A 23,102-nucleotide genomic window follows, 5' to 3' on the forward strand; every position below is an offset into this window, starting at 1 on the left:
CGGGTTTTCTCATCAGACTCTACACAAACACGAGCGTTTTGATCAGCGGATGTAATTTCACGTCGAGTCGTTGCTATTCTTGAATAACCCTGGGTCAGTAGAATCAGCTAATAGGACAGAAAGCGAACTATTTAACTGATGTAAAATAGCTGTTATCGGCATCGCATAAGTAGCTGAGTCCTCAATGCATAGCTGCTGTGATGGGAGTGTGGTGAGATAAGCCGGGTTTTGCAAACCCTTGGATCAAAATTATACAGATGGTTGTGCTCTAACACTGAACATACAGTCAGTAAGGAATATTCAGATTATTAATGCCACAAACACCGTATCTTATAGCAACAAGAGCTCAAAGCATTCAAAGTAATTGCTTTATGATACCGCAAAAATTATGCCACGTTTTCTCAAATACCGCTGCTATTTGTTAGTTCGAAGGCTTTTGAAATCAAATTTCATGAAGGCCCCTGGGTTGTGGATCACGTTATATTTTGGCCGAAGATTTTGTAGAGTGCGCACGACATAACTTTGCACCAAAGCTGTGCAGGCAGAACAGCTGGGGAGGGGATCAACTTAAAGAAATCTTATAAAACAAAAAAAGGGACGAAAATGTAGCATAGAGAACAACATTGATTACTGTGCTACCGAGATTTAAAATAAAGCACTTGCGTCACGTGGAACTCATGTGTCAGCCCCCTGACGACCAGTTCGCCAATATTACATAAAGATAAAATTTTCTTCTCTTTCTTCCACATCTTTCAAAACTAATGAAGGCCCCTAATGCCTTTACTCTGGTTACTGAGCGGCTGGAATAGCTAGCAGCTTCTAGATCGCTCTCAAGCACAGTTTTTAATGAGATATTTGCTTCCTCATTTGCGTCTACCAACAAAAGGTTAAGACACCGCATATTATCACACGTAAATGATTATACAGAACTTTTCCTGAATTCGTGGTGTGTGAAGACTGCGGTGCCCTGCTACCTAGTAAACATAGTTACGACAATGGACAAGTGCGTAGACTGACAGGCGGCAGTCAACTGAATCCCCGCACCCGCAAAACAGCCGGATGGCCTAGCACAGCGAGAACATGTTTTTATGGCGGTGCCACGTAGTTCTGCGCGAGCTGTGTATCATTTTACAGCGTGCCGCCCTCTACACCCCAAAAGAATATGATGTACATCTCTGTTGTATGTTGTACGGCGAGCTTCCTTCAGTTTCTACTAGGCGTTTATACAACTACAGCTACATGAAACCCCATAGGAAGAGATCTGCAGTGGATACGGCACAGCTGATAGAGTACTGTTTTTAAAGTTAGCACCACTAGTGTCAGGGCAGAGACATAAGCAGTTTGTTGTACGTGTTCCATTCAGATTGCTGCTTCAAGACTCGTAAGACCCTAAATGTTGGTTCTGGCCATTTACGAACGAATATTTGTTGAGAGATGGTCCATTCTGTACCATGGCATCATTCGTTTGTCAACTCTGCAGTAGTGTTCAATGTGATACCACATACTTCAGGCCTCCTCAAAGCGCTATCATGTGCGAGCACACCTGGCTCGGGTATCTTCACTTGCTTGCAGAACAGGCTCGCGTAATTTATGCACGTTGTCAATGGGTGTTATATTTTCCAGTGCCATTACATTTCCCAGAGGTCTAAGTATTAAGGTCTGTTTAATGAGGAGCTGATGCTACAGGAGCCTATCACTCATTAAACTTTGTGTTTAGTACAGTCATTCGAGGTATCTACATCTACTCTACATCTATATCCATACTCCGCAAGCCACCTGACGGTGTGTGGCGGAGGGTACCGTGAGTACCTCTGTCGGTTCTCCCTTCTATTCCAATCTCGTATTGTTCGTGGAAAGAAGGATTGCCGGTATGCTTCTGTGTGGGCTCTTATCCCTCTGATTTTATCCTCATGGTCTCTTCGCGAGATATACGTAGGAGGGAGCAATATACTGCTTGACTCTTCGGTGAAGGTATTTTCTCGAAACTTTAACAAAAGCCCGTACCGAGCTACTGAGCGTCTCTCCTACAGAGTCTTCCAGTGGAGTTTATCGATCATCTCCGTAACGCTTTCGCGATTACTAAATGATCCTGTAACGAAGCGCGCTGGTCTCCGTTGGATATTTTCTATCTCTTCTATCAACCCTATCTGGTACGGATCCCACACTGGTGAGCAGTATTCAAGCAGTGGGCGAACAAGCGTACTGTAACCTACTTCCTTTGTTTTCGGATTACATTTCCTTAGGTTTCTTCCAATGAATCTCAGTCTGGCATCTGCTTTACCGACGATCAACTTTACATGATCATTCCATTTTAAATCACTCCTAATGCGTATGGAGAATGGAGCGCTGCTTATAATACAATCACTCCTCTAAAGTGAATGGCTCTATGATTCTGTCACCCACAGTCTCAGCCCACAAAACGACATTAAAGCGAACAAAATTCGTCGTTTCCATGATAGGCCAAGGGTTGAAATCTGCGTAAAGTGGTAATAGTAGTGATTTACTAGGGATCTTTTTGTGTGAATCGCACCTCATTCGTAAGTAAAATGCAATTTGTGAACTGAGCATCTCCAGCGCTCCATCTCAGAATACTTTGGGAGAATTATAATCTGGTATGGTGAACCCGTGGCCTGACAGCTTGCACATGCTGTACGTGATATGGGTGAAATAACTGGTGGTAAAAATCTGATCACGGAAGTAGTGGTGTATGCCTTCAGCAGTTCTAATTCTTCTCATACTTTCGGAAAAAATAATTTTGGGGGCGGGGCCGCGTCATTGTACTTCTTGAGGTCCTCTTCAGGGCAGCCCACTGCAGCAATGAACCGCTCAGAAGAGGATCACAGTAAGTTGATCGAAACGTCGGCACTTTAGCTGTTTAGTAGCTACAATGACGAGGCCCATTACCAAAAATTATTTTTTCCAAAACGACCCGGTCGTGCAACACTGAGAAATTCTAAAGTTGCTCGCTTGTTCCAGCATCAGGTCCTCCTCGTTGCGACACTGGAGTCCGGTACCAAATATATTTTCTATTTCAACATCACTTGTGAACGGAAACATTAAATTTGATGAGAGTTTCTTAAGTTTCATTATGTATTCATCTTTCTCTCTCTTTCTTCTCTCTCTCTCTCTCTCTCTGTCTCTTTATATATATATATATATATATATATATATATATATATATATATATATATATATATATATAAGTTTTATATTAAAATTGTACCATTTATTGTAATTTTGTAGTCAGACTATCGTACATTGAGGAAAATTATCTCATATAATTGTTCACTTATTCTTTTATAATTTGATCTTAGTAACACATTGTTTTATGAGGGTAAGTCAATTGTTATCCGCAATTTAGTTATATTTTTGTTTATTTTGGTAGTACTGTCGTTTTACGTTGATGACGCATGCTTTGTTTATTTGTTGTTATATCTTTGCAATTTTCAAGCTGCTAGGTTAGTTTCGTTATCGCTGCCGTGCTGTTAATCATGGCTGTTCTGCTGCCTATTAGCACCAGAGAAGAGCAACGTTCAGTGATCCGGTTTTTGTTGTCGGAAGGCGTGTCAGGGGCCGAAATTCATCGAAGACTTTCTGTACAGTACGGGAACAGTGTTTTGCTACAACAGAGAGTCTACGAATGGATTGAAAAATTCCGAAATGGTCGCACAAGTGTTACGCACGATGAAGGAGACGGACGACCGTTTACAGACACAAATGAAGAAACCATTGAGCGCTCACGTGAAATGATTCTCTGAGACAGAAGATTAACTATTGACGAAGTGGCACATCGTCTGCAAATTAGTCACGTTTCTGCCTACAAAATCATCCACAAAAGATTTGGCTTTGATAAAGATCGTGCAAGATGGGTACCAAAACAAATCACATAGTTGCATAAACAAACGCGCTGGGGCATCTGCAAAGAACGTTTGGATAGCTATGGTAACGAAGGGGACAATTTCTTAGTCAGGATCATTACTGGCGACGAAACATGGATGCATCATTACGAGCCGGAGAGTAAACGGCAGAGTATGGAATGGAAACATTCAAATTCGCAGTCCAAAAAAAAGTTCAAGACCCAACCGTCTGAAGGGAAAACTGATGCTTACTGTTTTCTGGGACGCACAAAGTCCAGTACTGGAACATTATGGGGAAAGGGGCACAACAATAAACATTGTACGTTACAGTGAGATGCTTACTGCCAGGATAAAGCCTGCGATTCGGAGGAAACGCCTATGATTGCTGTCAAAATGTGTTGTGTTGTTGCACGACAATGCCCGTCCACATACTGCTGCCCACACTGCTGAAACGCTCCAGAAACTCAAATTTGAAGTACTGGGTCACCCTCCATATAGTTCAGATCTTGCACCTTCTATCAATTGTTTGGTCCACTCAAACAGGCATTAAGGGGCTGTCGATTTGTCTTCGACGAAGCAGTGAAAGAAGCGGTGCATTTCTGGCTCGCAGCTCAACCGAGAAACTTCTTTTATGAGGGCATCAGGAAGCTTGTACAATGATGGAAACGAAAGGACACTATGTCGAAAAATGTTGTTCTTGTAAATTTCCTATCTGATTACAATAAAATTTTATAACTACTTTGCGGATAGTAGTTGACCTACCCTCGTGTATTTTGTAATGAAGTCAGAGGAATGTTTGGTTTGTATCACAATGCGACGTAGTTCTGTCCGGTGACATGGGCTTTGCCTGAAAGCTACGAAAAAATCACAATAGTCGGGAAGTACTTAACAAGCGTGATAGGGCATTCTATGACTCGACATGGTGCGGAGGCGTCTACTCACCGTCGTTGGAGTCGTACATGTAGATGACGCTCTTCCAGCCGTAGTGTCGCACCACGTCGATAATGGCCTTGTGGTAGTCGGGTCGCATACTGATGGCGTAGTCCAGCAGACCTGACGAGGGTGCCAGGACCTGTTGCGCAAAGAGCAGAGGGCCCAGGGTGTTAAGTTGCCTCCGCAGGTGGCGCGACGCGCCAGCGTCCAAAGCGAGGTTTCATTGCTGCGTTGCGTCATTTCTTTGGTACAAAATTTGAGTGCAGAACAACCTCGCGTACTGCAAATGCTACTGAGGTGACACTGTATACTTCACTGATGATAAATAACTACGCTGTGGATATTTAAATTGCAAAACGAGTAAGCAATGCAATTAAAAAAATATCTTTTTTCGTATACAGTATTACAGAAAGAATATTTGGTTATATTTTCAGGTGATTTGGGGGTATGTACAGGGTGCGAAATTCAACACTCAGAGCTAACACCTCTGGCAGCAACAGCTCTAACCCTACTAGGTATCAAGTTGATTTGAGCTTGGATGCTCCTTCATCTTTACACCAGAGTTCATCAATCGTAGTGGGTACCACAGTATTTGTGTACCACACTCTCAGAAGTCTACGAACAGATGTTTTAAATGAGGGAGAGATTTGCGGAAAGTGCTGCTTAGGGCAACAGACGCACACTGTCTTTATCGAGGTATGTTGGGAAAGCACGGGAAACATGCGGTCTTGTGTTATTTTGCTGAAAGGTGACATCATGGACACCTTTATGACACGACACAGCCACCGGCCACACCATGTAAAGGTAGCTGTCCAAATTATTAGCTACGAGAACCAGAAGTGATCATGCCAGGCACTGGGCCCAAACAGTGAATGTAATCTGGCTACATTCGTTCTCCCCGCAGCCTCCACGCCGTCCGAGAAGACGACGTGCTGCCTCTCCTGTGTCTGGTGTTGTCGTTGATTCCATTAGTATCGGCTGGTGTCTCCGTGCTGTCGTATCGAGGGAACCTGCAAAAATCTACTGTCAGTCCGTGGTGCTGCCGACGTCGTCACGTTATCCGTGTGGATAGTTCTCCTGCTGCAAAAATTACCTGCCTCAAGGTACGTAACGTGCTGTACGATCCTGAACGGCCCAGCGCACATTATGGCTGTCCTCACAGGCGCTAGTCGCTTGAGCCTGTTGGGGTCCTCCATAGTGTTGAATGTGGCACTTCTGAAGTAATAGACTCCATATTTGCATAAGAGCCTTGGAATCTCGACAAAGGATATATTGGTCCTAGATGCAGATAAAGGCAATACTGAAGTGCTACTGAAGTCAGAAGATTACTGGCAGAAGATCGACGCTTTGCTGGAAGCATACAAACAACTAGGGAAAGACACGACAACATCTGTGATAATCAAGACCGTCACTTTACTAGACAGCTTAGGAAAACTGACCTGTTTCGAACACTGGAAGCTCGCCGATGTACAGGTTAGCCAAACATTTAGCTCAACTGCTAAAACCTCTAGTAGCTCACTGTCCACACCACGTTAAGAACTAGACAGAATTTGTGAAGGTACTCCTTGGGTTTCACTTAGGCGAGAGGAACGTATTTTTCAGTTATGATGTGACCTGGGTGCCACCGGAAAATTCCTTACCTCTACTCAAGGGATACTTCAATGACGACACAGTACAACGTTTTCCAAACGTACCATCCACGATCTATTTCAAATGTGATGGGAAATTCTATGAGCAAGTAGATGAGGTTGTCATGGGTTGCGTCTGAGCTCCGGCTATTGCTGTTCTATACGTGGGGCAATTCGAAGATGTACCACTGAATACCACCCACCTAAAATCAAACGCGTTCTACAGGTACGTAGATGACACTTTTGTGGTATGGCCACATGGCAGAGAAAGTGTGCAGGGGCTCCCGGGCCATCGCAGCCGCATACACGACAGCATCAAGTTATCGCGGAGGTAGAAGAGAACGTAAGCCTACCCTTCTTGGACATTTTAATCAAGAGAAATCCAGACGGCCCGTTGGGACACTCGGTCTAGACGGAAAGAAGACGCACCGAAACTCGGTGCTAACCACGTTAGTATTATAGAGCCATGTCCATCTACGACAGAAAGAGCTTACCGAATGAGTAGCAACATCTGAAGAACATTTTCCACAAAACGGTTACAACGCGACGCAAATAAGACGCGCATTGCAGACTGGTAAGAGGAGGGACGACAAATCAGAAGAAGAAGAAACGAAACGCGTGGCGTACCTGCCGTATGCGGAGCCGCTGACAGTCAAGATAACAAGAACATTTTCCACAAAACGGTTACAACGCGACGCAAATAAGACGCGCATTGCAGACTGGTAAGAGGAGGGACGACAAATCAGAAGAAGAAGAAACGAAACGCGTGGCGTACCTGCCGTATGCGGAGCCGCTGACAGTCAAGATAACAATAATAGTGGACAAGCACCCAACAAAGACGGTCTTCCACGCAACACGGAAAATTAAGGACATTGTTGGCTCTACCAAAGAACGGCTAGGTCTGCAGACGCCATGCATCTACAGTGTTGACTGCGAATGTGGGGCTCAAAGCCTCGGGCTGAGACAGCGATGCATCTCACAGAACTGTAGCATCACATAAAAACGTACGACTAGTGCATACAGACAAGTCCGCTGTAGAAGAGCGGAGCAACAATGAGGAACGCACCTTAGACCTTGTACAAACGAGGAAACTATACAGCACGAATGCATTGCAACTCTGTGCTAATGCGTTTGCACAACAGTCTAATTATCCGGCACAGCTGATTTCAACTCACCAGAGCGTGGGATTTCACTATTGCGAAAATAAGACAGAAACGCTTTGTTCTGATGCCGGAGCGTCTGCGGACAGAATGGACTGACACCGGAACTCTAACCCCCCTCCCTCAAGCTTACTCCCCCCACCACTGGCGCAGCACTATATACGGATGTGCGTGATCTGCACGCCCATGGTAGTGGTAAGTGGTCCAGTGCCTATGTAAATAGGCAGAACATAGCATGGCCACACTTCGCCTGAAGATGATGGGTACGAAACTCATCGAAACATAATGACACCACGACTCGGCTGATCACTCAAGTAGATTTTATCAATCTTCTTTAACGTTCTAAACTTCCTGCATGACAATCACGTGTCTCATACGTTCATGTGAACTATTCTTAATTCCCTCATGCTTATTGAGTGGGTAAGTACCCACTTAGATGCCATTAACTAAAAATCGAAAATAATTCGACTGCGTACTTTAACAAACTCACTATGAACAAAAATTAAGTACTGTGTTTGGAGTTTAAACGCTGCTCAACTTCATATTCGTCATTGGTCATTGCTTCTCTTTTGTTGTGAGACAATGAATTTCCGTAAATTTTATATATTTGTTTTACATAGTGTGGAGGTAATTGTAAGCCGTTCTGATTACCACGTATTATTACGACTCCTCAACATAAAATAAAACACGTATTATGTCCGGTTAAAAATTTAAAAAGCGTTTTTTAAATATTCCCTACTCTTTCTGATATCATTCTCTCATTAAATATTTTGTTTTACTAACATTATAATTAACGGCGCTGCATTTATTACTCATCAGTAAACGGCGATCAAGAGAGTGGAATCACCCTTTACAACAGAGATGTGCGACCGATAGTAGCATGTGCAGTCGAGACGTGAACACCGAACGAGACGATAGAAAGATAAATTATTTCCTTTGAAAACAAAGTGCCAGGAAAAGTTTTTGGTGCATACTGAAAAGAAAAAATAAATACGGAAACTCATGCATTGCACAATGAACCGGGTATGGTAGCATTCTGGGGCATGTATCTAGAAGGGGATAAGGGATGGTAAAAAGATGTACGCCTACTGTGCTTTAAATGCTATTGAACTGCTACCTGAAATGTCTCTCCTTTAAAAGGTACAGCGTTTAAGAATGTCAATATTACTGGACCCTTTTTTATATAAGTAAATGCAGTCTGTGTAACACTACTTGCGTCAGAAAACATTAAGTTAACTGGGTTGTTCCTTATAAGAAACACCCGTGCAATGCACGTGTGAGTGCAATCTGTATAACATGCAAACGTCTAGGAAAATGTAATGGAAACCAAACAAGAGAAAGGGGCGGACAGTTATAAGCATACTAATTCACAACGGAAGGACGGTTATTTGAACTCAAGGAAACGTACTGCGTTTAGTCACTAGATTAACTGCTCAATGAAAGATCTTGTGTGGCTGAAAATTAATGATGATTAAGACACATAGCTACACAGGTACTAATGAAAGATGTTTCGAAAGTAAATTACAGTAAAAATGTCGATATGCATAACTCTGGTTGATATAGGTGTATGGAAGTTTGGGAGAAAAGCAAGCGAGAAAAATGGAAATAAACCACAGGTTAATTATTCAAGCAGGGACGAGATCTGTTTTAGTTTCACTGTATTTACTAAAGGGTTATGTGAGGTCGAATTATGAAATATGAATATTCTTGTGCGCTTTGGTACGAGTTTCAAAGACAAACCTAGCTCTGATTTACACGAGACGTAAGTGAAACACGTGATTTTCTTCACGAGTCTTCTGACTAATTTCGTGCGGCCCGCCACGACCTCATATCCTGTGCCAACCTCTTCATTTCAGAGCAGCACTTGATCCCAGCGTACTCAAATATCTGCTGCTGGTATTGCAACTTTTGTCTTCCCGTACAGTTTTTATCTGCTACAGCTGACTCTGCGCGGTTTTACCGTTTGTAAAGAAATATCTTAAATATAATGAGGGTAATGTAGAAATCTATAATACCAAAGCGCTTCCTAGTCAACAGTATTGAGCGATCTCATTTACGAAAGCAGCACGCGGCTCCATCTAAATCTGTGTCCTCCCAACAGCAAAGATTCATGACAAATGTTGAGTCAAAATCGGCACTTTTCAAAGTTTCGCAGGGAGGGACTTGATTGGCTACCGCTCCAAATAATAGCCGACAGGCGTTACTGTCACCCTCCCCGTGTCACCGCAAAGGTAGACGCGCATTCTGTGCTACTGCTTGACACACGCAAAAGTCTTGGGCATCATCACAAAACAGCAATTTATCCTATGCAATGAAACGAGGCAAACGAGCATCAATGTTTTAAAGAAGTAAATGCACAAGGAAGGAGGGAGACTCTTTTATGCACCAAAGCTGAGGTGACAGGATGGAGATAGAAACGATCTGGACTCACTGGGACCTTATGAGAACATGGGCAGAGACAGTAAACAGTGAAAGAGACTAAAAAACGAGGCAATGAGTCGACTTCGGTTCGTGTAGCATTCTATACAAGGTAAGATGAGGTAATTTCACCCTTCTCTTTGGTATTATTGGCATTCATTGTAGCCCACGGTTTATGTACACTGTTGAAAGAATTGGGGGAACACGTGTATCAAAATTCGGTACAAAAAGGTTCAAATGACTCTGAGCACTACGGGACTTAACATCTGAGGTCATCAGTCCCCTAGAACGTAGAACTACTTAAACCTAGCTAAGGAGATCACACAGATCCATGACCGAGGCAGGATTCGAACCTGCGATCGCAGCGGTCGCGCGGTTGCAGACTGAAGCGCCTGGAACCGCTCGGCCACAACGGCCGGAAAATTCGGCACGTTAAATCTATTTTGATAGGGGCCGTACCTGAGGTTCTACTTCATTACATGAGATCTTCCCTCTCAATATAGGCAACAATTAAGATCATTCGCGATCTATCGGCAATGTTGTCCATTACGACGTCAGGTGAACCTTCAGAAGGAAGTGAGTACCGGTGTCCCGATGTTTTCTAGTGAGGTGTCCAGATGGCATTTGCCTATTGTGGACGTTGTATGCAACCAAGCACTAGCAATGCGAAATATTAATACAATGAAAGATACAAGCGCGGACTGTTTGATCTAAGAAGGGTGGACTTTCGGTCGTGTTGCTGCAGATACCAATGCCCGTCCATGTGTCATCTATACGTTATGGACACCGTACAGGGAGACAGATCAATACAGAAGGCGGTATGGACAAGGTCTCCGATGCATAAAAACCCCATGTGAAGACCAATATCTGACCATCTCTGCTTTGCAGCGTCGTACGGAAACCGTCAGAGCACTGTAAGGCGCCTTCAGAAGGGCCACCGGAGCCACTGTGTCTGATCAGATTGCACTGAACAGGTTATGAGAGAGGACTTTACGACCTAGACGTCCTGTTCGAGTGCACCGCTTGACACATCACGATCCTGCAGCTTGTCTTCAGTTCTGCCATTCCCATGTCAACCGGCAACTTCTTCACTGTCGCAACGTACAATTCACAAACGAGTCCAGATATCCTCTGACACAAAGAAATGTCCATGTTCGGGTTCGGAGACCCGTGATGAGCGGTATATGCCAAATCCTGTCCAGGAAATCGACAGCTTTCCAAGGTTCTTTGATGTAGTGAGGAGGCTTCAGTGTTGACAGCCGTACCACCTTCGTCGTTGTCCACGATCGCCTTACCGCCACGCAGTACATCGAACAGTTCGTGTTGGACCATGTGGTGGCTGCTGCATAACGCAGTGGCTCTGAATTCCTTCTAATGCCAGGGCCTGTGTGGCGAGAGTCAACAGCGATATCATGCGAAACCAGGACATTGAAGTAATTGAATGGCCGTCTGTGAGTCTCGGCCTAAACCCCTTTGCGCGTCCAAGTGGGAGAAGCTTGACGCACGTGTTCGTGGTCGTTCTGTTCCACCACAGACTGTCCAAAAACTTACATGGGCTCTCATTGGAGAATGGGAATGGATGCCACTACATGTCGTGTATAGACTTTTAGGGAGCATGTTACGTAGGTGTCAGGCAGTGATAAACGCTCACAGAGGCGATGCACGTTATTGAAGCCCTCAAAATCTAATGAAATTCATCCAAGATGACAGGATGAATGATTGTTTCCACTTTATTTTCGGCACCTGTTGGACTTTTCAGCTCTCTTGATGTAAACTAGGTTGTAATGATGTTTCGTTGCGTACTTCATTTGTGAAAGATAAAGGTTTAATTTGATAACATGACCACTCCTCAGTAATTGCTCACTGGAGTATGGCACACGCTCAGAACCATGTGCCCCTTTTCTTTTGAGCTATGTGAATTGCTATTATGATTTCAGCATTAAATTAAAGGTGTTTTAGAGCTTGGAAATAGAAGATAAAGACTATGATTGGTACTTTTTAAAGGTGGAATATCTGAAACTTACGTTCTCAGGGAACCACGGTGTGACGAAAGGCATCTGGAACGTGTTGCTGTAGGAGTGCAGTGTGTCGAACGAGTCCGGACTGACGGCTCCCAGCAGCGCGAACACTCCCCTCGAGAACTGGCTGCAGACTGCAACACGAGAATATTTACATGTTATGTTTATTATGGATTCTATTTTGAGGGCTGCGACTACGAATTGTAATGAAAAGACATAATTCTGCATCAGTCGTAAATTACAGGTTGATTTTCTCGATCGCGTGCAAACTCTAGGGATTGATCGATGAAACGATGCAGAACAAAAAAAGGTGTAATGAACTTGTATCCAGAAGCGCATGTTTTCAGTGTTAGAGACCATTTATTCAATCATACATTGTTACAGAGACTACGGTCTAATACGCGCTGTACCATGCAGCCACAGTTAAAGTATGTGATGAAAATGGTTACCATGTGCCTGAAGGCATGCGTGTTCGCGCTATCGCATGTTCTGTCTCACACGTTCAAATCGGCCAGGCTGCACCCGAACAGTGTCAAAGGCAGTATGAATACGCTGCTCCGGTGTCTCCACATCTGGAATGGGCTCCGCCATACTCGATACTTTTGAGTTGGCCTAATAGGCTGAAATCGCACGGGCTGAGATAGGCCGAACAAGCAGGTCATGCAACTGGACCCCCTCGTCCGATCCATTGACCAGGGAAGAGATGCGTCCGGAGGTTAACGGCGAAGTGGGTTGGAGCACCGTCATATAGCAGCCACATATCTCTTCGAATCATCCGTGGCACTTCTTCCAGCACCGGAGGCAAAATCACCTGCAAGATACGCCGATAGTTCCGGCCTGTTAGGCGGCATGGGAGGAAGACTAGTCCCAAAATACGGTCGACAGTTATCCCGGCCCACCTATAGCGCATGAGGACGTATGAGGAACCACCCCCTACTAGGAAACCATGTATACTGTAACCGTGGCTGCATGGTACAGAACGCAGTCTCTGTAAGAAAGCATGATTGAATAAGTGGTTTTAGCATGGAAACCATGCATTTAAGGACGTGAATTAATTAGGCCTTTTCGTTTCGTATCCTTTCATCGAACATTCAAAAATGGTTCAAATGGCTCTGAGCACCATGGGACTTGACATCTGAGGTCATCAGTCCCCTAGAACTTAGAACTACTTAAAGCTAACTAACCTAAGGATATCACACACAGCCATGCCCGAGGCAGGACTCGAACCTGCGACCGTAGCGGTCGCGCAGTTCTAGACTGAGGCGCCTAGAACCGCTCGGCTACACCGACCGGCATCAATCAATCCCTAGAGTTTGTACACCGTGGAAAAAATTACCTTGTATATGTCTTTTACTGTAAGATAAAGGTAAAGTCTGTGGCGCAAGCTCGTGACTGCGTCTTTGGTCTGATTGGGTAGAGTCCAGACTTTATTCACCGACGTTTTAATGTCTTGCGCTACCATCGACCTCATGGGTTTCTTTTTCTAGGAATTATTTGGAGACGGTGTACAGGGGAGAAGCAGGGACGCACGAATGGAGATGGTGGAGTATCTAGAGTGGGTGGTGCTTGCCCATCCGCCTCCACTGGACGCCGCCAATCACCCACCGGAGGCAGCAGCGGACAAGAGCCATAGTGGGGCACTCCGAGTTTCTAAAGGAGAGGCGGGGCCAGCCCTTCACACACGTCACTGGGTCAGTCTCTTCCCAGCCACCCTTCGTTGTGGAGGCCATGTCTGGATTCAGCCAACAGCCACCACACGTCTCATTTTGTTCTTATACTGAGGGGTGTTTTACGCCAACAAGAAGGAAAAGACAAAAACACTGCCTATCGTTCTTTAGAAAAAGCAAACTGGCCAGGAGCGTGTAGGACTCACCCACTAGGTCCTCCGTACCAGCTTAATTGTGCATACTGTCAGTTCATGCATTACAGCAATTGGGAATGTCGGCGACTCTTTCCTGTTACCGACACTAATACTGCCAAAATATCGGTCCCGGCCATTCCAAGACTTTCGAGAACGTTTCAAGTCTGGAGTCGGATAACAAACGACAAAAGAAATATTTTTTTGTGTGATGTAAGTGTTAATTAACGATTTTCTGATTTTTCTTCCTTTACTTGTGCAGTGAAACCTTTCTTCTCCTGGAACTACATGGTTTTTCGTCAAAGGGAAGTAACCTATAGGTTTTGATGAGTAGGTTTGCGAGTATGAAAGCATATGGCGTAAGCGGCTGTATATTTTGATTGCATTGACTTGGAAGCTTAATATTTTAACACCGACAAAGGATTATAGACATCAGTAGGTGACATAAATTTCAATTTGATATAACTACTAGTTCCTGAGAAACACAGCTCTTAACTGACGGACAGACAGACTGTCTGATAACAAATGACGAAAAATGTTTTTGTTTGTTTGATACGGTTATAAACTAATACATTCAGATCTGTCCTTTTGTTTTCAGCAGAAAACATTGCTTCTTGCCAAATTTCGTTATCCTAGGTCAACAGGAAGTACGCTGTAGGTTTTGATGAGTGAGTTTGTGAGTATCAAGACATGTGACATAAATGGCCGTATCTCTTGGTTGCATTGACGGAGAAGCATATTTTTTTTATGTCACCAAGGACTGTAGACTTTAATATGTGACATAATTTTCACCTTTTTACTTCTACCCGTTCTTCAGAAAAAGTGTTTGGAACAGTTGGACAGGTAGAAAGACGGAGAGACAGACAACGAAGTGATCTTAAAACGGTTCCGTTTTTGCCAATCGAGGCACGAAACTGTTGAATAATCAGCATTTTGGCAAAACTGTTCGTCACCAACTGTTTTATCACTTGCAGGGAGCAACTGAAACGAAACTTCGCGTATTGAGAGATTATGTGACTACAAAACTAAATTAAATGTCGAAATGGGTGCTATAGGCATACTGTTGGTACCTTGCCTGGATGTGTACGCTAATTGTTTGATCTGAGAAAACAGCATGCAGGCATTTTCTCCTCCTCTAGTATAAATTGGCTCACAACAGTTGTAACTGGCTGTCGATACTGACACTGGGATGGCGTTGACGCCCGAGTTTCTCTCGTACAAGAAGTATTGGGAACAGACTGGGGAATCTTGCTGACCAGTGGACTAACTAATCACCACGAAGTACGTTCAGGCAATCAGCATGTGAGGACGAGTGTTATCCGGTTCAAAAATTGTATTAGCATACTGAGAGACAACAAATGGCGACACAACACTTCTTTGAGGAATGCCTGTATAGCTATCAGAGGTAACATGAAGTCATATTCGATGGGTATAACGATAACACTGGCCAATATGTCTCTCCAAACACTAGCAGATTGTGTCCTTTCCTCTCCGAACAGCCATAATTGCGGATGTCGGTCATTTGCGGTTCTACGGAACTGAGATCCCTCGCTAAAAACTATGTGGCTCTAGTCATCAGCAGTCCATGCTTTCCTAGTCTGACACCACTTTAAAGGCAGCCGTTTGTGTTGTGATGCTTGCGGTAAAGTATTCAATGAACAGCGACTAACAATCCTGGCATCTGTCAGTCTCCAGGTGGTTGTAATGAGTCCAATACTTGTGCCCGGACCACAGGTACGGATGTGAAAAGGTCGCAACGTTCTTGATGTCCGCTAATGCAGTCTTTCCTTGGTGTGGTCCGATAAGGTCGACCAGAAGCTTTACGACGATTATGATTTCCCTCATAGTCGAATTGTGCAAAATTGGGCACATATTAAATCAAATTCATCTCCTGCGTACATGATGCACAGTTCGATCAACCGTGCAGATACACACTGATGCCTGTTTCAGTGTTTGTCAAGCGAAGCACGCAAACACGCGACATTCAGCATGCTCCTACATACTATGTTCAGATGGCGGTAGTATCACGTACATAAGGTATAAAGGACAGTGCATTGACAGAGCTATCATTTTGCTCGGATACGTCATGTGAAAAGGTTTCCTGCACGATAATGGCCGCACTGCGAGAATCAATTGACTTTGTACGCGGAATGATAACTGGAGTTAGGCGCATGGGGCATTTAATTTCGGAAATCGTTAGGCAGTTCAGTATTCCACGCATTACCTCTCACCATGGACAACACAGTGGCCGACGGTCTTCACTTAACGACCGAGAGCAGCGGCGTTTGCGTAGAATTGTCAGTGCTAACAGCCAAGAAACGTTGCATGAAATAACCGCAGATATCAATGTGGGACGTACAACGAATGTATCCATTACGACAGTGCGATGACATTTGACGTTAATGGGCTGTAGCTGCAGACTACTGTAGACAATTTGTAACCATTCATGGACTTCATGATCCCACACAACGATGCGCCATGTCACCGCAACTGTTCCCTATTGTTTTGAAGAACATTCTGGGCAATTTGAGCGAATAATTTGTCCACCCAGATTGCGCGACATGAATCCCATCGAACATTTATGGAACGTATTCGAGGGGTCACTTCGTGCACAAAATGCAGCACCGGCAACCCTTTCGCATTTATGGATGGATACAGAGGCAGCACGGCTTAGTATTTCATCATGGAACGTCCAACTCCTCTTTGAGACCCTGACACGTCGAGATGCTGCACTATGTCGCGGAATAGAAGTCCGACACGATATTAGGAGGTATGCTATGACTTTGTGTCACCTCAGTGTCGTGTTTACTAACTGCACGCTCATTATATACTGTACCTTTCTAGACGAGACAATACGATCACCTGTTAAAAACACAAATGCACTGTGGTGGCTGTTCCGGCAGACAGTAGAAATAATAATCATCTAGATACACGCTGATGTATATATTCGGAATATCTCGTACATCTTTCCATTCCTTCGAAGTGTTCAACAATTTTTAGTTTAAAATGTACCAAATGGTAGAAAAGTAAAATAACGTAGCGTTTGTGGAAAGTACTACGTCCATAATAGAGAGTATAGGTGTAATGCAGTGTGGCAGCGACAAGCTTTTACTATGTCAATCTCTGTTCACGTAACAGCCGTTGAACGGAATGCATACGTAAAACCAACGGTCAGTATGGTCTGGGGGCGTTTGTGGCCCTGTCTTCACGAGAATGAATTAATTCTTGGCAGAATGCTCGATTTACGGGAAATGGCTATTACATACCGCAACACGTCGGTTATTATAATAATGAAGAAAGATCCGAATTTAACGTCCATTCGACGACGACAAGGTAGTGAAGATAGACGGGGGCCAAGGATAGGGGAGGAAGTCGGTCTTGTCGCTCACCGTGTATACAGCTGCAGTCTGAACTGCAGGCTCATCAAGGGCAAGCTGATAGTGTGCCAGTGCCACACTTGCTAGTGTGACACCAGCAACTACAATTTAGCTGTACTCTGCAGCAAGTGATTACTGAGTCACGCTCTGTGGTTACAAGATGGGACAAGTGCCACCTTTATAACTTAACGACAGCAAGCCGAATAGCTGGGCAAATAAACGGTTGTGCACCTTGGTTCGTCGGTGGCATGACGTCATCTACTGAACCAAGGACTTTTAGCACAGATACCGATGGATCGGCTACCACTGTCTAGAAATCTCCAGTCTGCAATGGGCACTGAATGCCAGTACTGGAGTTCAGTTGACAAAGTGTGACTTTTCGGCTTCAACTAGTTCTACAGTGATTGTGGCGCATTGTGGTGGAGCCAAGATTGTTGCCTACATTGTTGGTGGGTTAAGTGACAAACAGGTGTGCTGTAAATACGCGCTGCAATAGCCGTAAATGTTAGTTGCCTTTGAGATTGGACCCAGTAAGTTGATACTGATCGAGAATGCCTTTAAGACGACGAAGATGCCATTATCAACAGCTTACTGAGTTTGAACGTGTTCGTGCAGTAGGACTACGAGAAGCTCGCTGTTCATTCCGCGGTAAAGCAGAAAGACTTGGCAGGAATTCAGCCACTATACATGATCTACATCTACATCTACATGGATACTCTGCGATCCACATTTAAGTGCTTGGCAGAGGGCAGAGCGCTGGTAGCGGTAGTCACACGACGATCTGTCGGAAGAAAACGGAGCTCCGCGCGGGCACGTGGCATTATCGAGAGGGAAGCCAGTCGTATTCGGCATATGGATTATGATTCGTCGTACTGTGGTTGCAGCAGCAGTTCGAGCACCTGGCACTGTAGTTAATAATCGCTTACTTCGAGGACAGCTCTGAGCCAGACACCCTGTATCGTGCATTCCACTAATCCCAAACCACTGCCGTTTGCGACCTCAGTGGTGTCAAGCGAGAGCTAATTGGAGGGCATAGTGGAGATGTGTCGTGGCTTTTGATGAAAGCTGGTTCCGCCTCTGTGTCAGTGACGGCCCAGTGTTGGTTAGAAGGAGGCTAGGTAAGCGCCTGCAACGAATCTGTCTGCGGCCTAGACACACTGGAAGTACCACTGCGGTCATGGTCTGGGGTGCGATTTCGTAAGACAGCAGGTGCACTCTCGTGTTCATCCTACGCACCTTGGCTGCAAATTTATACTTCAATATGGTGCCTGGACCAGTTGTGCTGCCATTCACGAACAGCATTATAAGGATGATTTCCAATAGAATAACGCTCGGCCACTCGCCGCTGCTATGACTCAACGTGTAGCGATGGCCTACACGATCACCAGATCTGTCTCTGTCGAGCACACACGGGATATCATCTCATCGGATGACAACTCCAGCGTTATCAGCAACCACCATTAACCGTCTCTGTATTGACCGACCAACCGCAGCAGGCACAGAACTCTGTGCCACAAACTGACATCCGACACATGTATGACACTATGCATGCATGTTTGCGTACGACATTGTGGCTCTTACACCGATTATTAATGTATCAGAATTACCCATTTGCTGTGGCTTTTCTCGCGCTTAGATTAACCCATGAACTTGCAACATTAATCACTTAAAAATGTTACTTTTAGAAATGTGTTCCTGAAATATCATTATTCTTCGTTTATTATTTATTGGTGTTGGGATTTTTTGCGTCATTGTATGATCTGCCTCACGCTGTTGAAGGCGTTTACAACGCTTTAAGTATTCTGTGATTAGTTTTCCTGTTACGTTTTTACTCTTCTGTGAATGACGAATTTTAGTGTGTTTGAGAACTCATCATACATAAGGTACGTAATACGTTTTGCAGTGTTAGTCAGCAACTTGAGAATGCCTCTGACGATGACAGAAGTTTTCTGACAAAGACCTTCTTATGTCTATAAATGACATAAAATTATTGTACGAGTACGCGATCATTATCACTGGTCAATGTAATTGTTAGTTTTTATATAGGAATAGCGATCAAAACGGTCTAATGTATTGACTAAGGTCTTGTTAGCCGAAAATAAATTCACAAAATCAAGAAGTACTGAACGAATTAAACACTTCATAGATGAATATGAATGTGTTTACCAAGCAGCAGTGGAACGACGCCGTCTACGAAATAAATTTGTGTTTCTCCAGCAAATTACTTTGCACTCTCGCGAGGCGTTCGTTAGAAATTGCGCTGTCGGTGCGTTGCGAGAATCAACAGCTGAAAATGAAAAAGTGTCTAGCAGAGGGAGGTCAGACACATGGGAGATGTACGCGGCGAAAGAGCAGCGCCAACTCCGCGGGGAGAAAGATGACGGCGCCTCTCGGCTGCAGAGAATAAAGCGAGCATCGCCGCCCCACCGGCACCAAGCACCAGCACTGGCCAGGTTTGTTTACCCGCTGTCAGAGAGAATCTCTCAAAGCAGCTTCTCTGAATAACAAAGAGCTTTTTCTTTTAGAGAACAATTGTGGCAGACAGAACTGACTGTGTATTCTCCAAAGTTCTAAGAATATATTTGGGGTATATCGATATCATCGAATAACTAATGTGGACGCACTGAAACAAATAAGAGGAAACAGAAGTTTATGGCACAACATAATCGGTTGATAGGAAACATCCTGAGGTCTCCAGGAATATTCAGTTTGGTAATGGATAGAATTATGAGAGGGGTGGGGATAAAAATTGTTGAATATTCATCTGGATGCAGGATGCAGTATTTAGAAACAGAGGTGAAGGGGCTTGCTCAGCATACAGTAGTGTTGAGAGCTGCATCAAACCAATCTGCAGCCTGAAGACTACAATAACAACATTTAAATACCTGGTAAAGTTGCTGCAAATCTGATTGTCCAAAGAAGGCTGTCAGAAAATTCTAGCACAGGGTTGTGGCAATCTGGGCTGCTCGTTCATTTCACGTCGCCACTCTTACATAAACAGAAAATAGCCTCCGGTATCCAACTACTATACTAATAGTGTCATTTATCTTTCTCTCAGCTTGAAGCGTTTCAATTTAAAAACTGGGCTTCTTTTCTTACTTCCAGAAACGAAATACACTAAGAAAAAAAAGAAAAAGAAAGAAAATTCATATTCACACAGTTATCGACGGAAAATGCAAAACTGTAAACATTGGCGGCCGATGGATGAATGTGTGACGCTTCAGTGCAGCTTCAACGCACAGCTGGTAAGGGTAGTAAACAGAGCCATAAAATCTTTGCGAGTTTCATTACGTGTTCCCCGATGGACAGTAACCATGCCTCGAAGACAGCCGACCAAGCAATCATACCCAGACGTCAGCGCTTGCGAGACGACCCGTAGTTGGGCTCAAAGAAGCCGCCGGAAGTATCAGCAAATTGCTCGATGTTTGAATAGGTGCGATGGCACTATTCGAAGATGTTGACAGAAACTGGTGAACCATGGCCAAACACTGCGTCAAGAAGGAAGCGGTCGACCTAGAGAGACGACGGAACGAGAAGACCGAGAAATCGTCTAACAGGCACTCAGGGCATTGGATTCATCGTTGTCATCGACACGACATGCAACACAAAGACTGTTAAAAGGCGAATCACAGAGAGTGGCCTGAGCTGAGGGCACTCGTTGCGCCGACTACCATTGACCTTTGTACATCAACATGCCCGTTTGCAGAGGTGTCGAACACATCCGTCCTAAAATCTTATTGAATGGAGTAGAATTGCCTTCAGTGACGGGTCTCGCTCTGAAATGAGCCCCGATGACCAGTGAAGACGTGCCTGGAGACTCCCTGGACAGCAGTCGGATAATAACCTGAGAGTCGTCCGCCATACAGCCCGACAACCAGGACTGATGGTTTGAGGTTCCATTTCATTTCATAGCAGGATCTCTTTGGTTGCCACCCGCTGAAGCCCTACAGCACAGCGGTATGTTGACGATATTGTACGCCCCGTTTTGTTGCACTTCATGGCAAGCCATTCTGGGCATATACACTCCTGGAAATGGAAAAAAGAACACATTGACACCGGTGTGTCAGACCCACCATACTTGATCCGGACACTGCGAGAGGGCTGTACAAGCAATGATCACACGCACGGCACAGCGGACACACCAGGAACCGCGGTGTTGGCCGTCGAATGGCGCTAGCTGCGCAGCATTTGTGCACAGCCGCCGTCAGTGTCAGCCAGTTTGCCGTGGCATACGGAGCTCCATCGCAGTCTTTAACACTGGTAGCATGCCGCGACAGCGTGGACGTGAACCGTATGTGCAGCTGACGGACTTTGAGCGAGGCCGTATAGTGGGCATGCGGGAGGCCGGGTGGACGTACCGCCGAATTGCTCAACACGTGGGGCGTGAGGTCTCCACAGTACATCGATGCTGTCGCCAGTGGTCAGCGAAGGTGCACGTGCCCGTCGACCTGGGACCGGACCGCAGCGACGCACGGATGCACGCCAAGACCGTAGGATCCTACGCAGTACCGTAGGGGACCGCACCGCCACTTCCCAGCAAATTAGGGACACTGTTGCTCCTGGGATATCGGCGAGGACCATTCGCAACCGTCTCCATGAAGCTGGGCTACGGTCCCGCACACCGTTAGGCCGTCTTCCGCTCACGCCCCAACATCGTGCAGCCCGCCTCCAGTGGTGTCGCGACAGGCGTGAATGGAGGGACGAATGGAGACGTGTCGTCTTCGGCGATGAGAGTCGCTTCTGCCTTGGTGCCAATGATGGTCGTATGCGTGTTTGGCGCCGTGCAGGTGAGCGCCACAATCAGGACTGCATACGACCGAGGCACACAGGCCCAACACCCGACATCATGGTGTGGGGAGCGATCTCCTACACTGTCCGTACACCTCTGGTGATCGTCGAGGGGACACTGAATAGTGCACGGTACATCCAAACCGTCATCGAACCCATCGTTCTACCATTCCTAGACCGGCAAGGGAACTTGCTGTTCCAACAGGACAATGCACGTCCGCATGTATCCCGTGCCACCCAACGTGCTCTAGAAGGTGTAAGTCAACTACCCTGGCCAGCAAGATCTCCGGATCTGTCCCCCATTGAGCATGTTTGGGACTGGATGAAGCGTCGTCTCACGCGGTCTGCACGTCCAGCACGAACGCTGGTCCAACTGAGGCGCCAGGTGGAAATGGCATGGCAAGCCGTTCCACAGGACTACATCCAGCATCTCTACGATCGTCTCCATGGGAGAATAGCAGCCTGCATTGCTGCGAAAGGTGGATATACACTGTACTAGTGCCGACATTTTGCATGCTCTGTTGCCTGTGTCTATGTGCCTGTGGTTCTGTCAGTGTGATCATGTGATGTATCTGACCCCAGGAATGTGTCAATAAAGCTTCCCCTTCCTGGGACAATGAATTCACGGTGTTCTTAGTTCAATTTCCAGGAGTGTATTTCAGCAAGATAACGCCCGCCCGCACAGGGATAGAGTTTCTACTGCTTGTCTTCGTGCTTGCCAAACCCATCTTCGCCAGAAAGGTCGCGGTATCTCTCCAGAATTGAGAACGTTTGGAACATTATGGGCGGGGCCCTCCAACCATGTCGGTACTTTGACGATCTAACGTCCAGACTGGGCAGAACTTGGCACGATATCCGTCAGAAGCACCTCTAACAACACTAGCGATCAGTGCCAAACCAAAATACTACTTGCACAAGGGCCAGAGGTGGACCAACGCATTACTGACTTCCTCATTTTGTGATGCTCTTTCTCCCGAATAAAGCACCCAGTTTTTCTAAAAATGTAATAACCTGTTTGTCTATACATGTAGATCAAATTTACCGATTTAGGTCCCGTTCGCATTT

The 23,102-nt window shown here is 45.3% G+C and overlaps 1 protein-coding gene across 2 annotated transcripts in view; it reads right to left on the minus strand.

Moving 5' to 3' along the window:
* The window catches only part of LOC126266658 (glutamate receptor 1-like), a 380,473-nt gene that overhangs the window by 151,609 nt on the left and 205,762 nt on the right, over positions 1–23,102 (minus strand). For both annotated transcript variants that reach the window (XM_049971075.1, XM_049971074.1), the window contains exons 3-4: positions 12,021–12,148; positions 4,800–4,929 (exon numbers count right to left, since the gene is read on the minus strand). In XM_049971075.1, coding sequence (XP_049827032.1) covers positions 4,800–4,929; positions 12,021–12,148 — 258 coding nt within the window. The remainder of the gene's footprint in view (positions 1–4,799; positions 4,930–12,020; positions 12,149–23,102) is intronic.

Source organism: Schistocerca gregaria, chromosome 4 (genome assembly GCF_023897955.1).
Source record: "Schistocerca gregaria isolate iqSchGreg1 chromosome 4, iqSchGreg1.2, whole genome shotgun sequence".
Taxonomy (NCBI): Eukaryota; Metazoa; Arthropoda; class Insecta; order Orthoptera; family Acrididae; genus Schistocerca; species Schistocerca gregaria.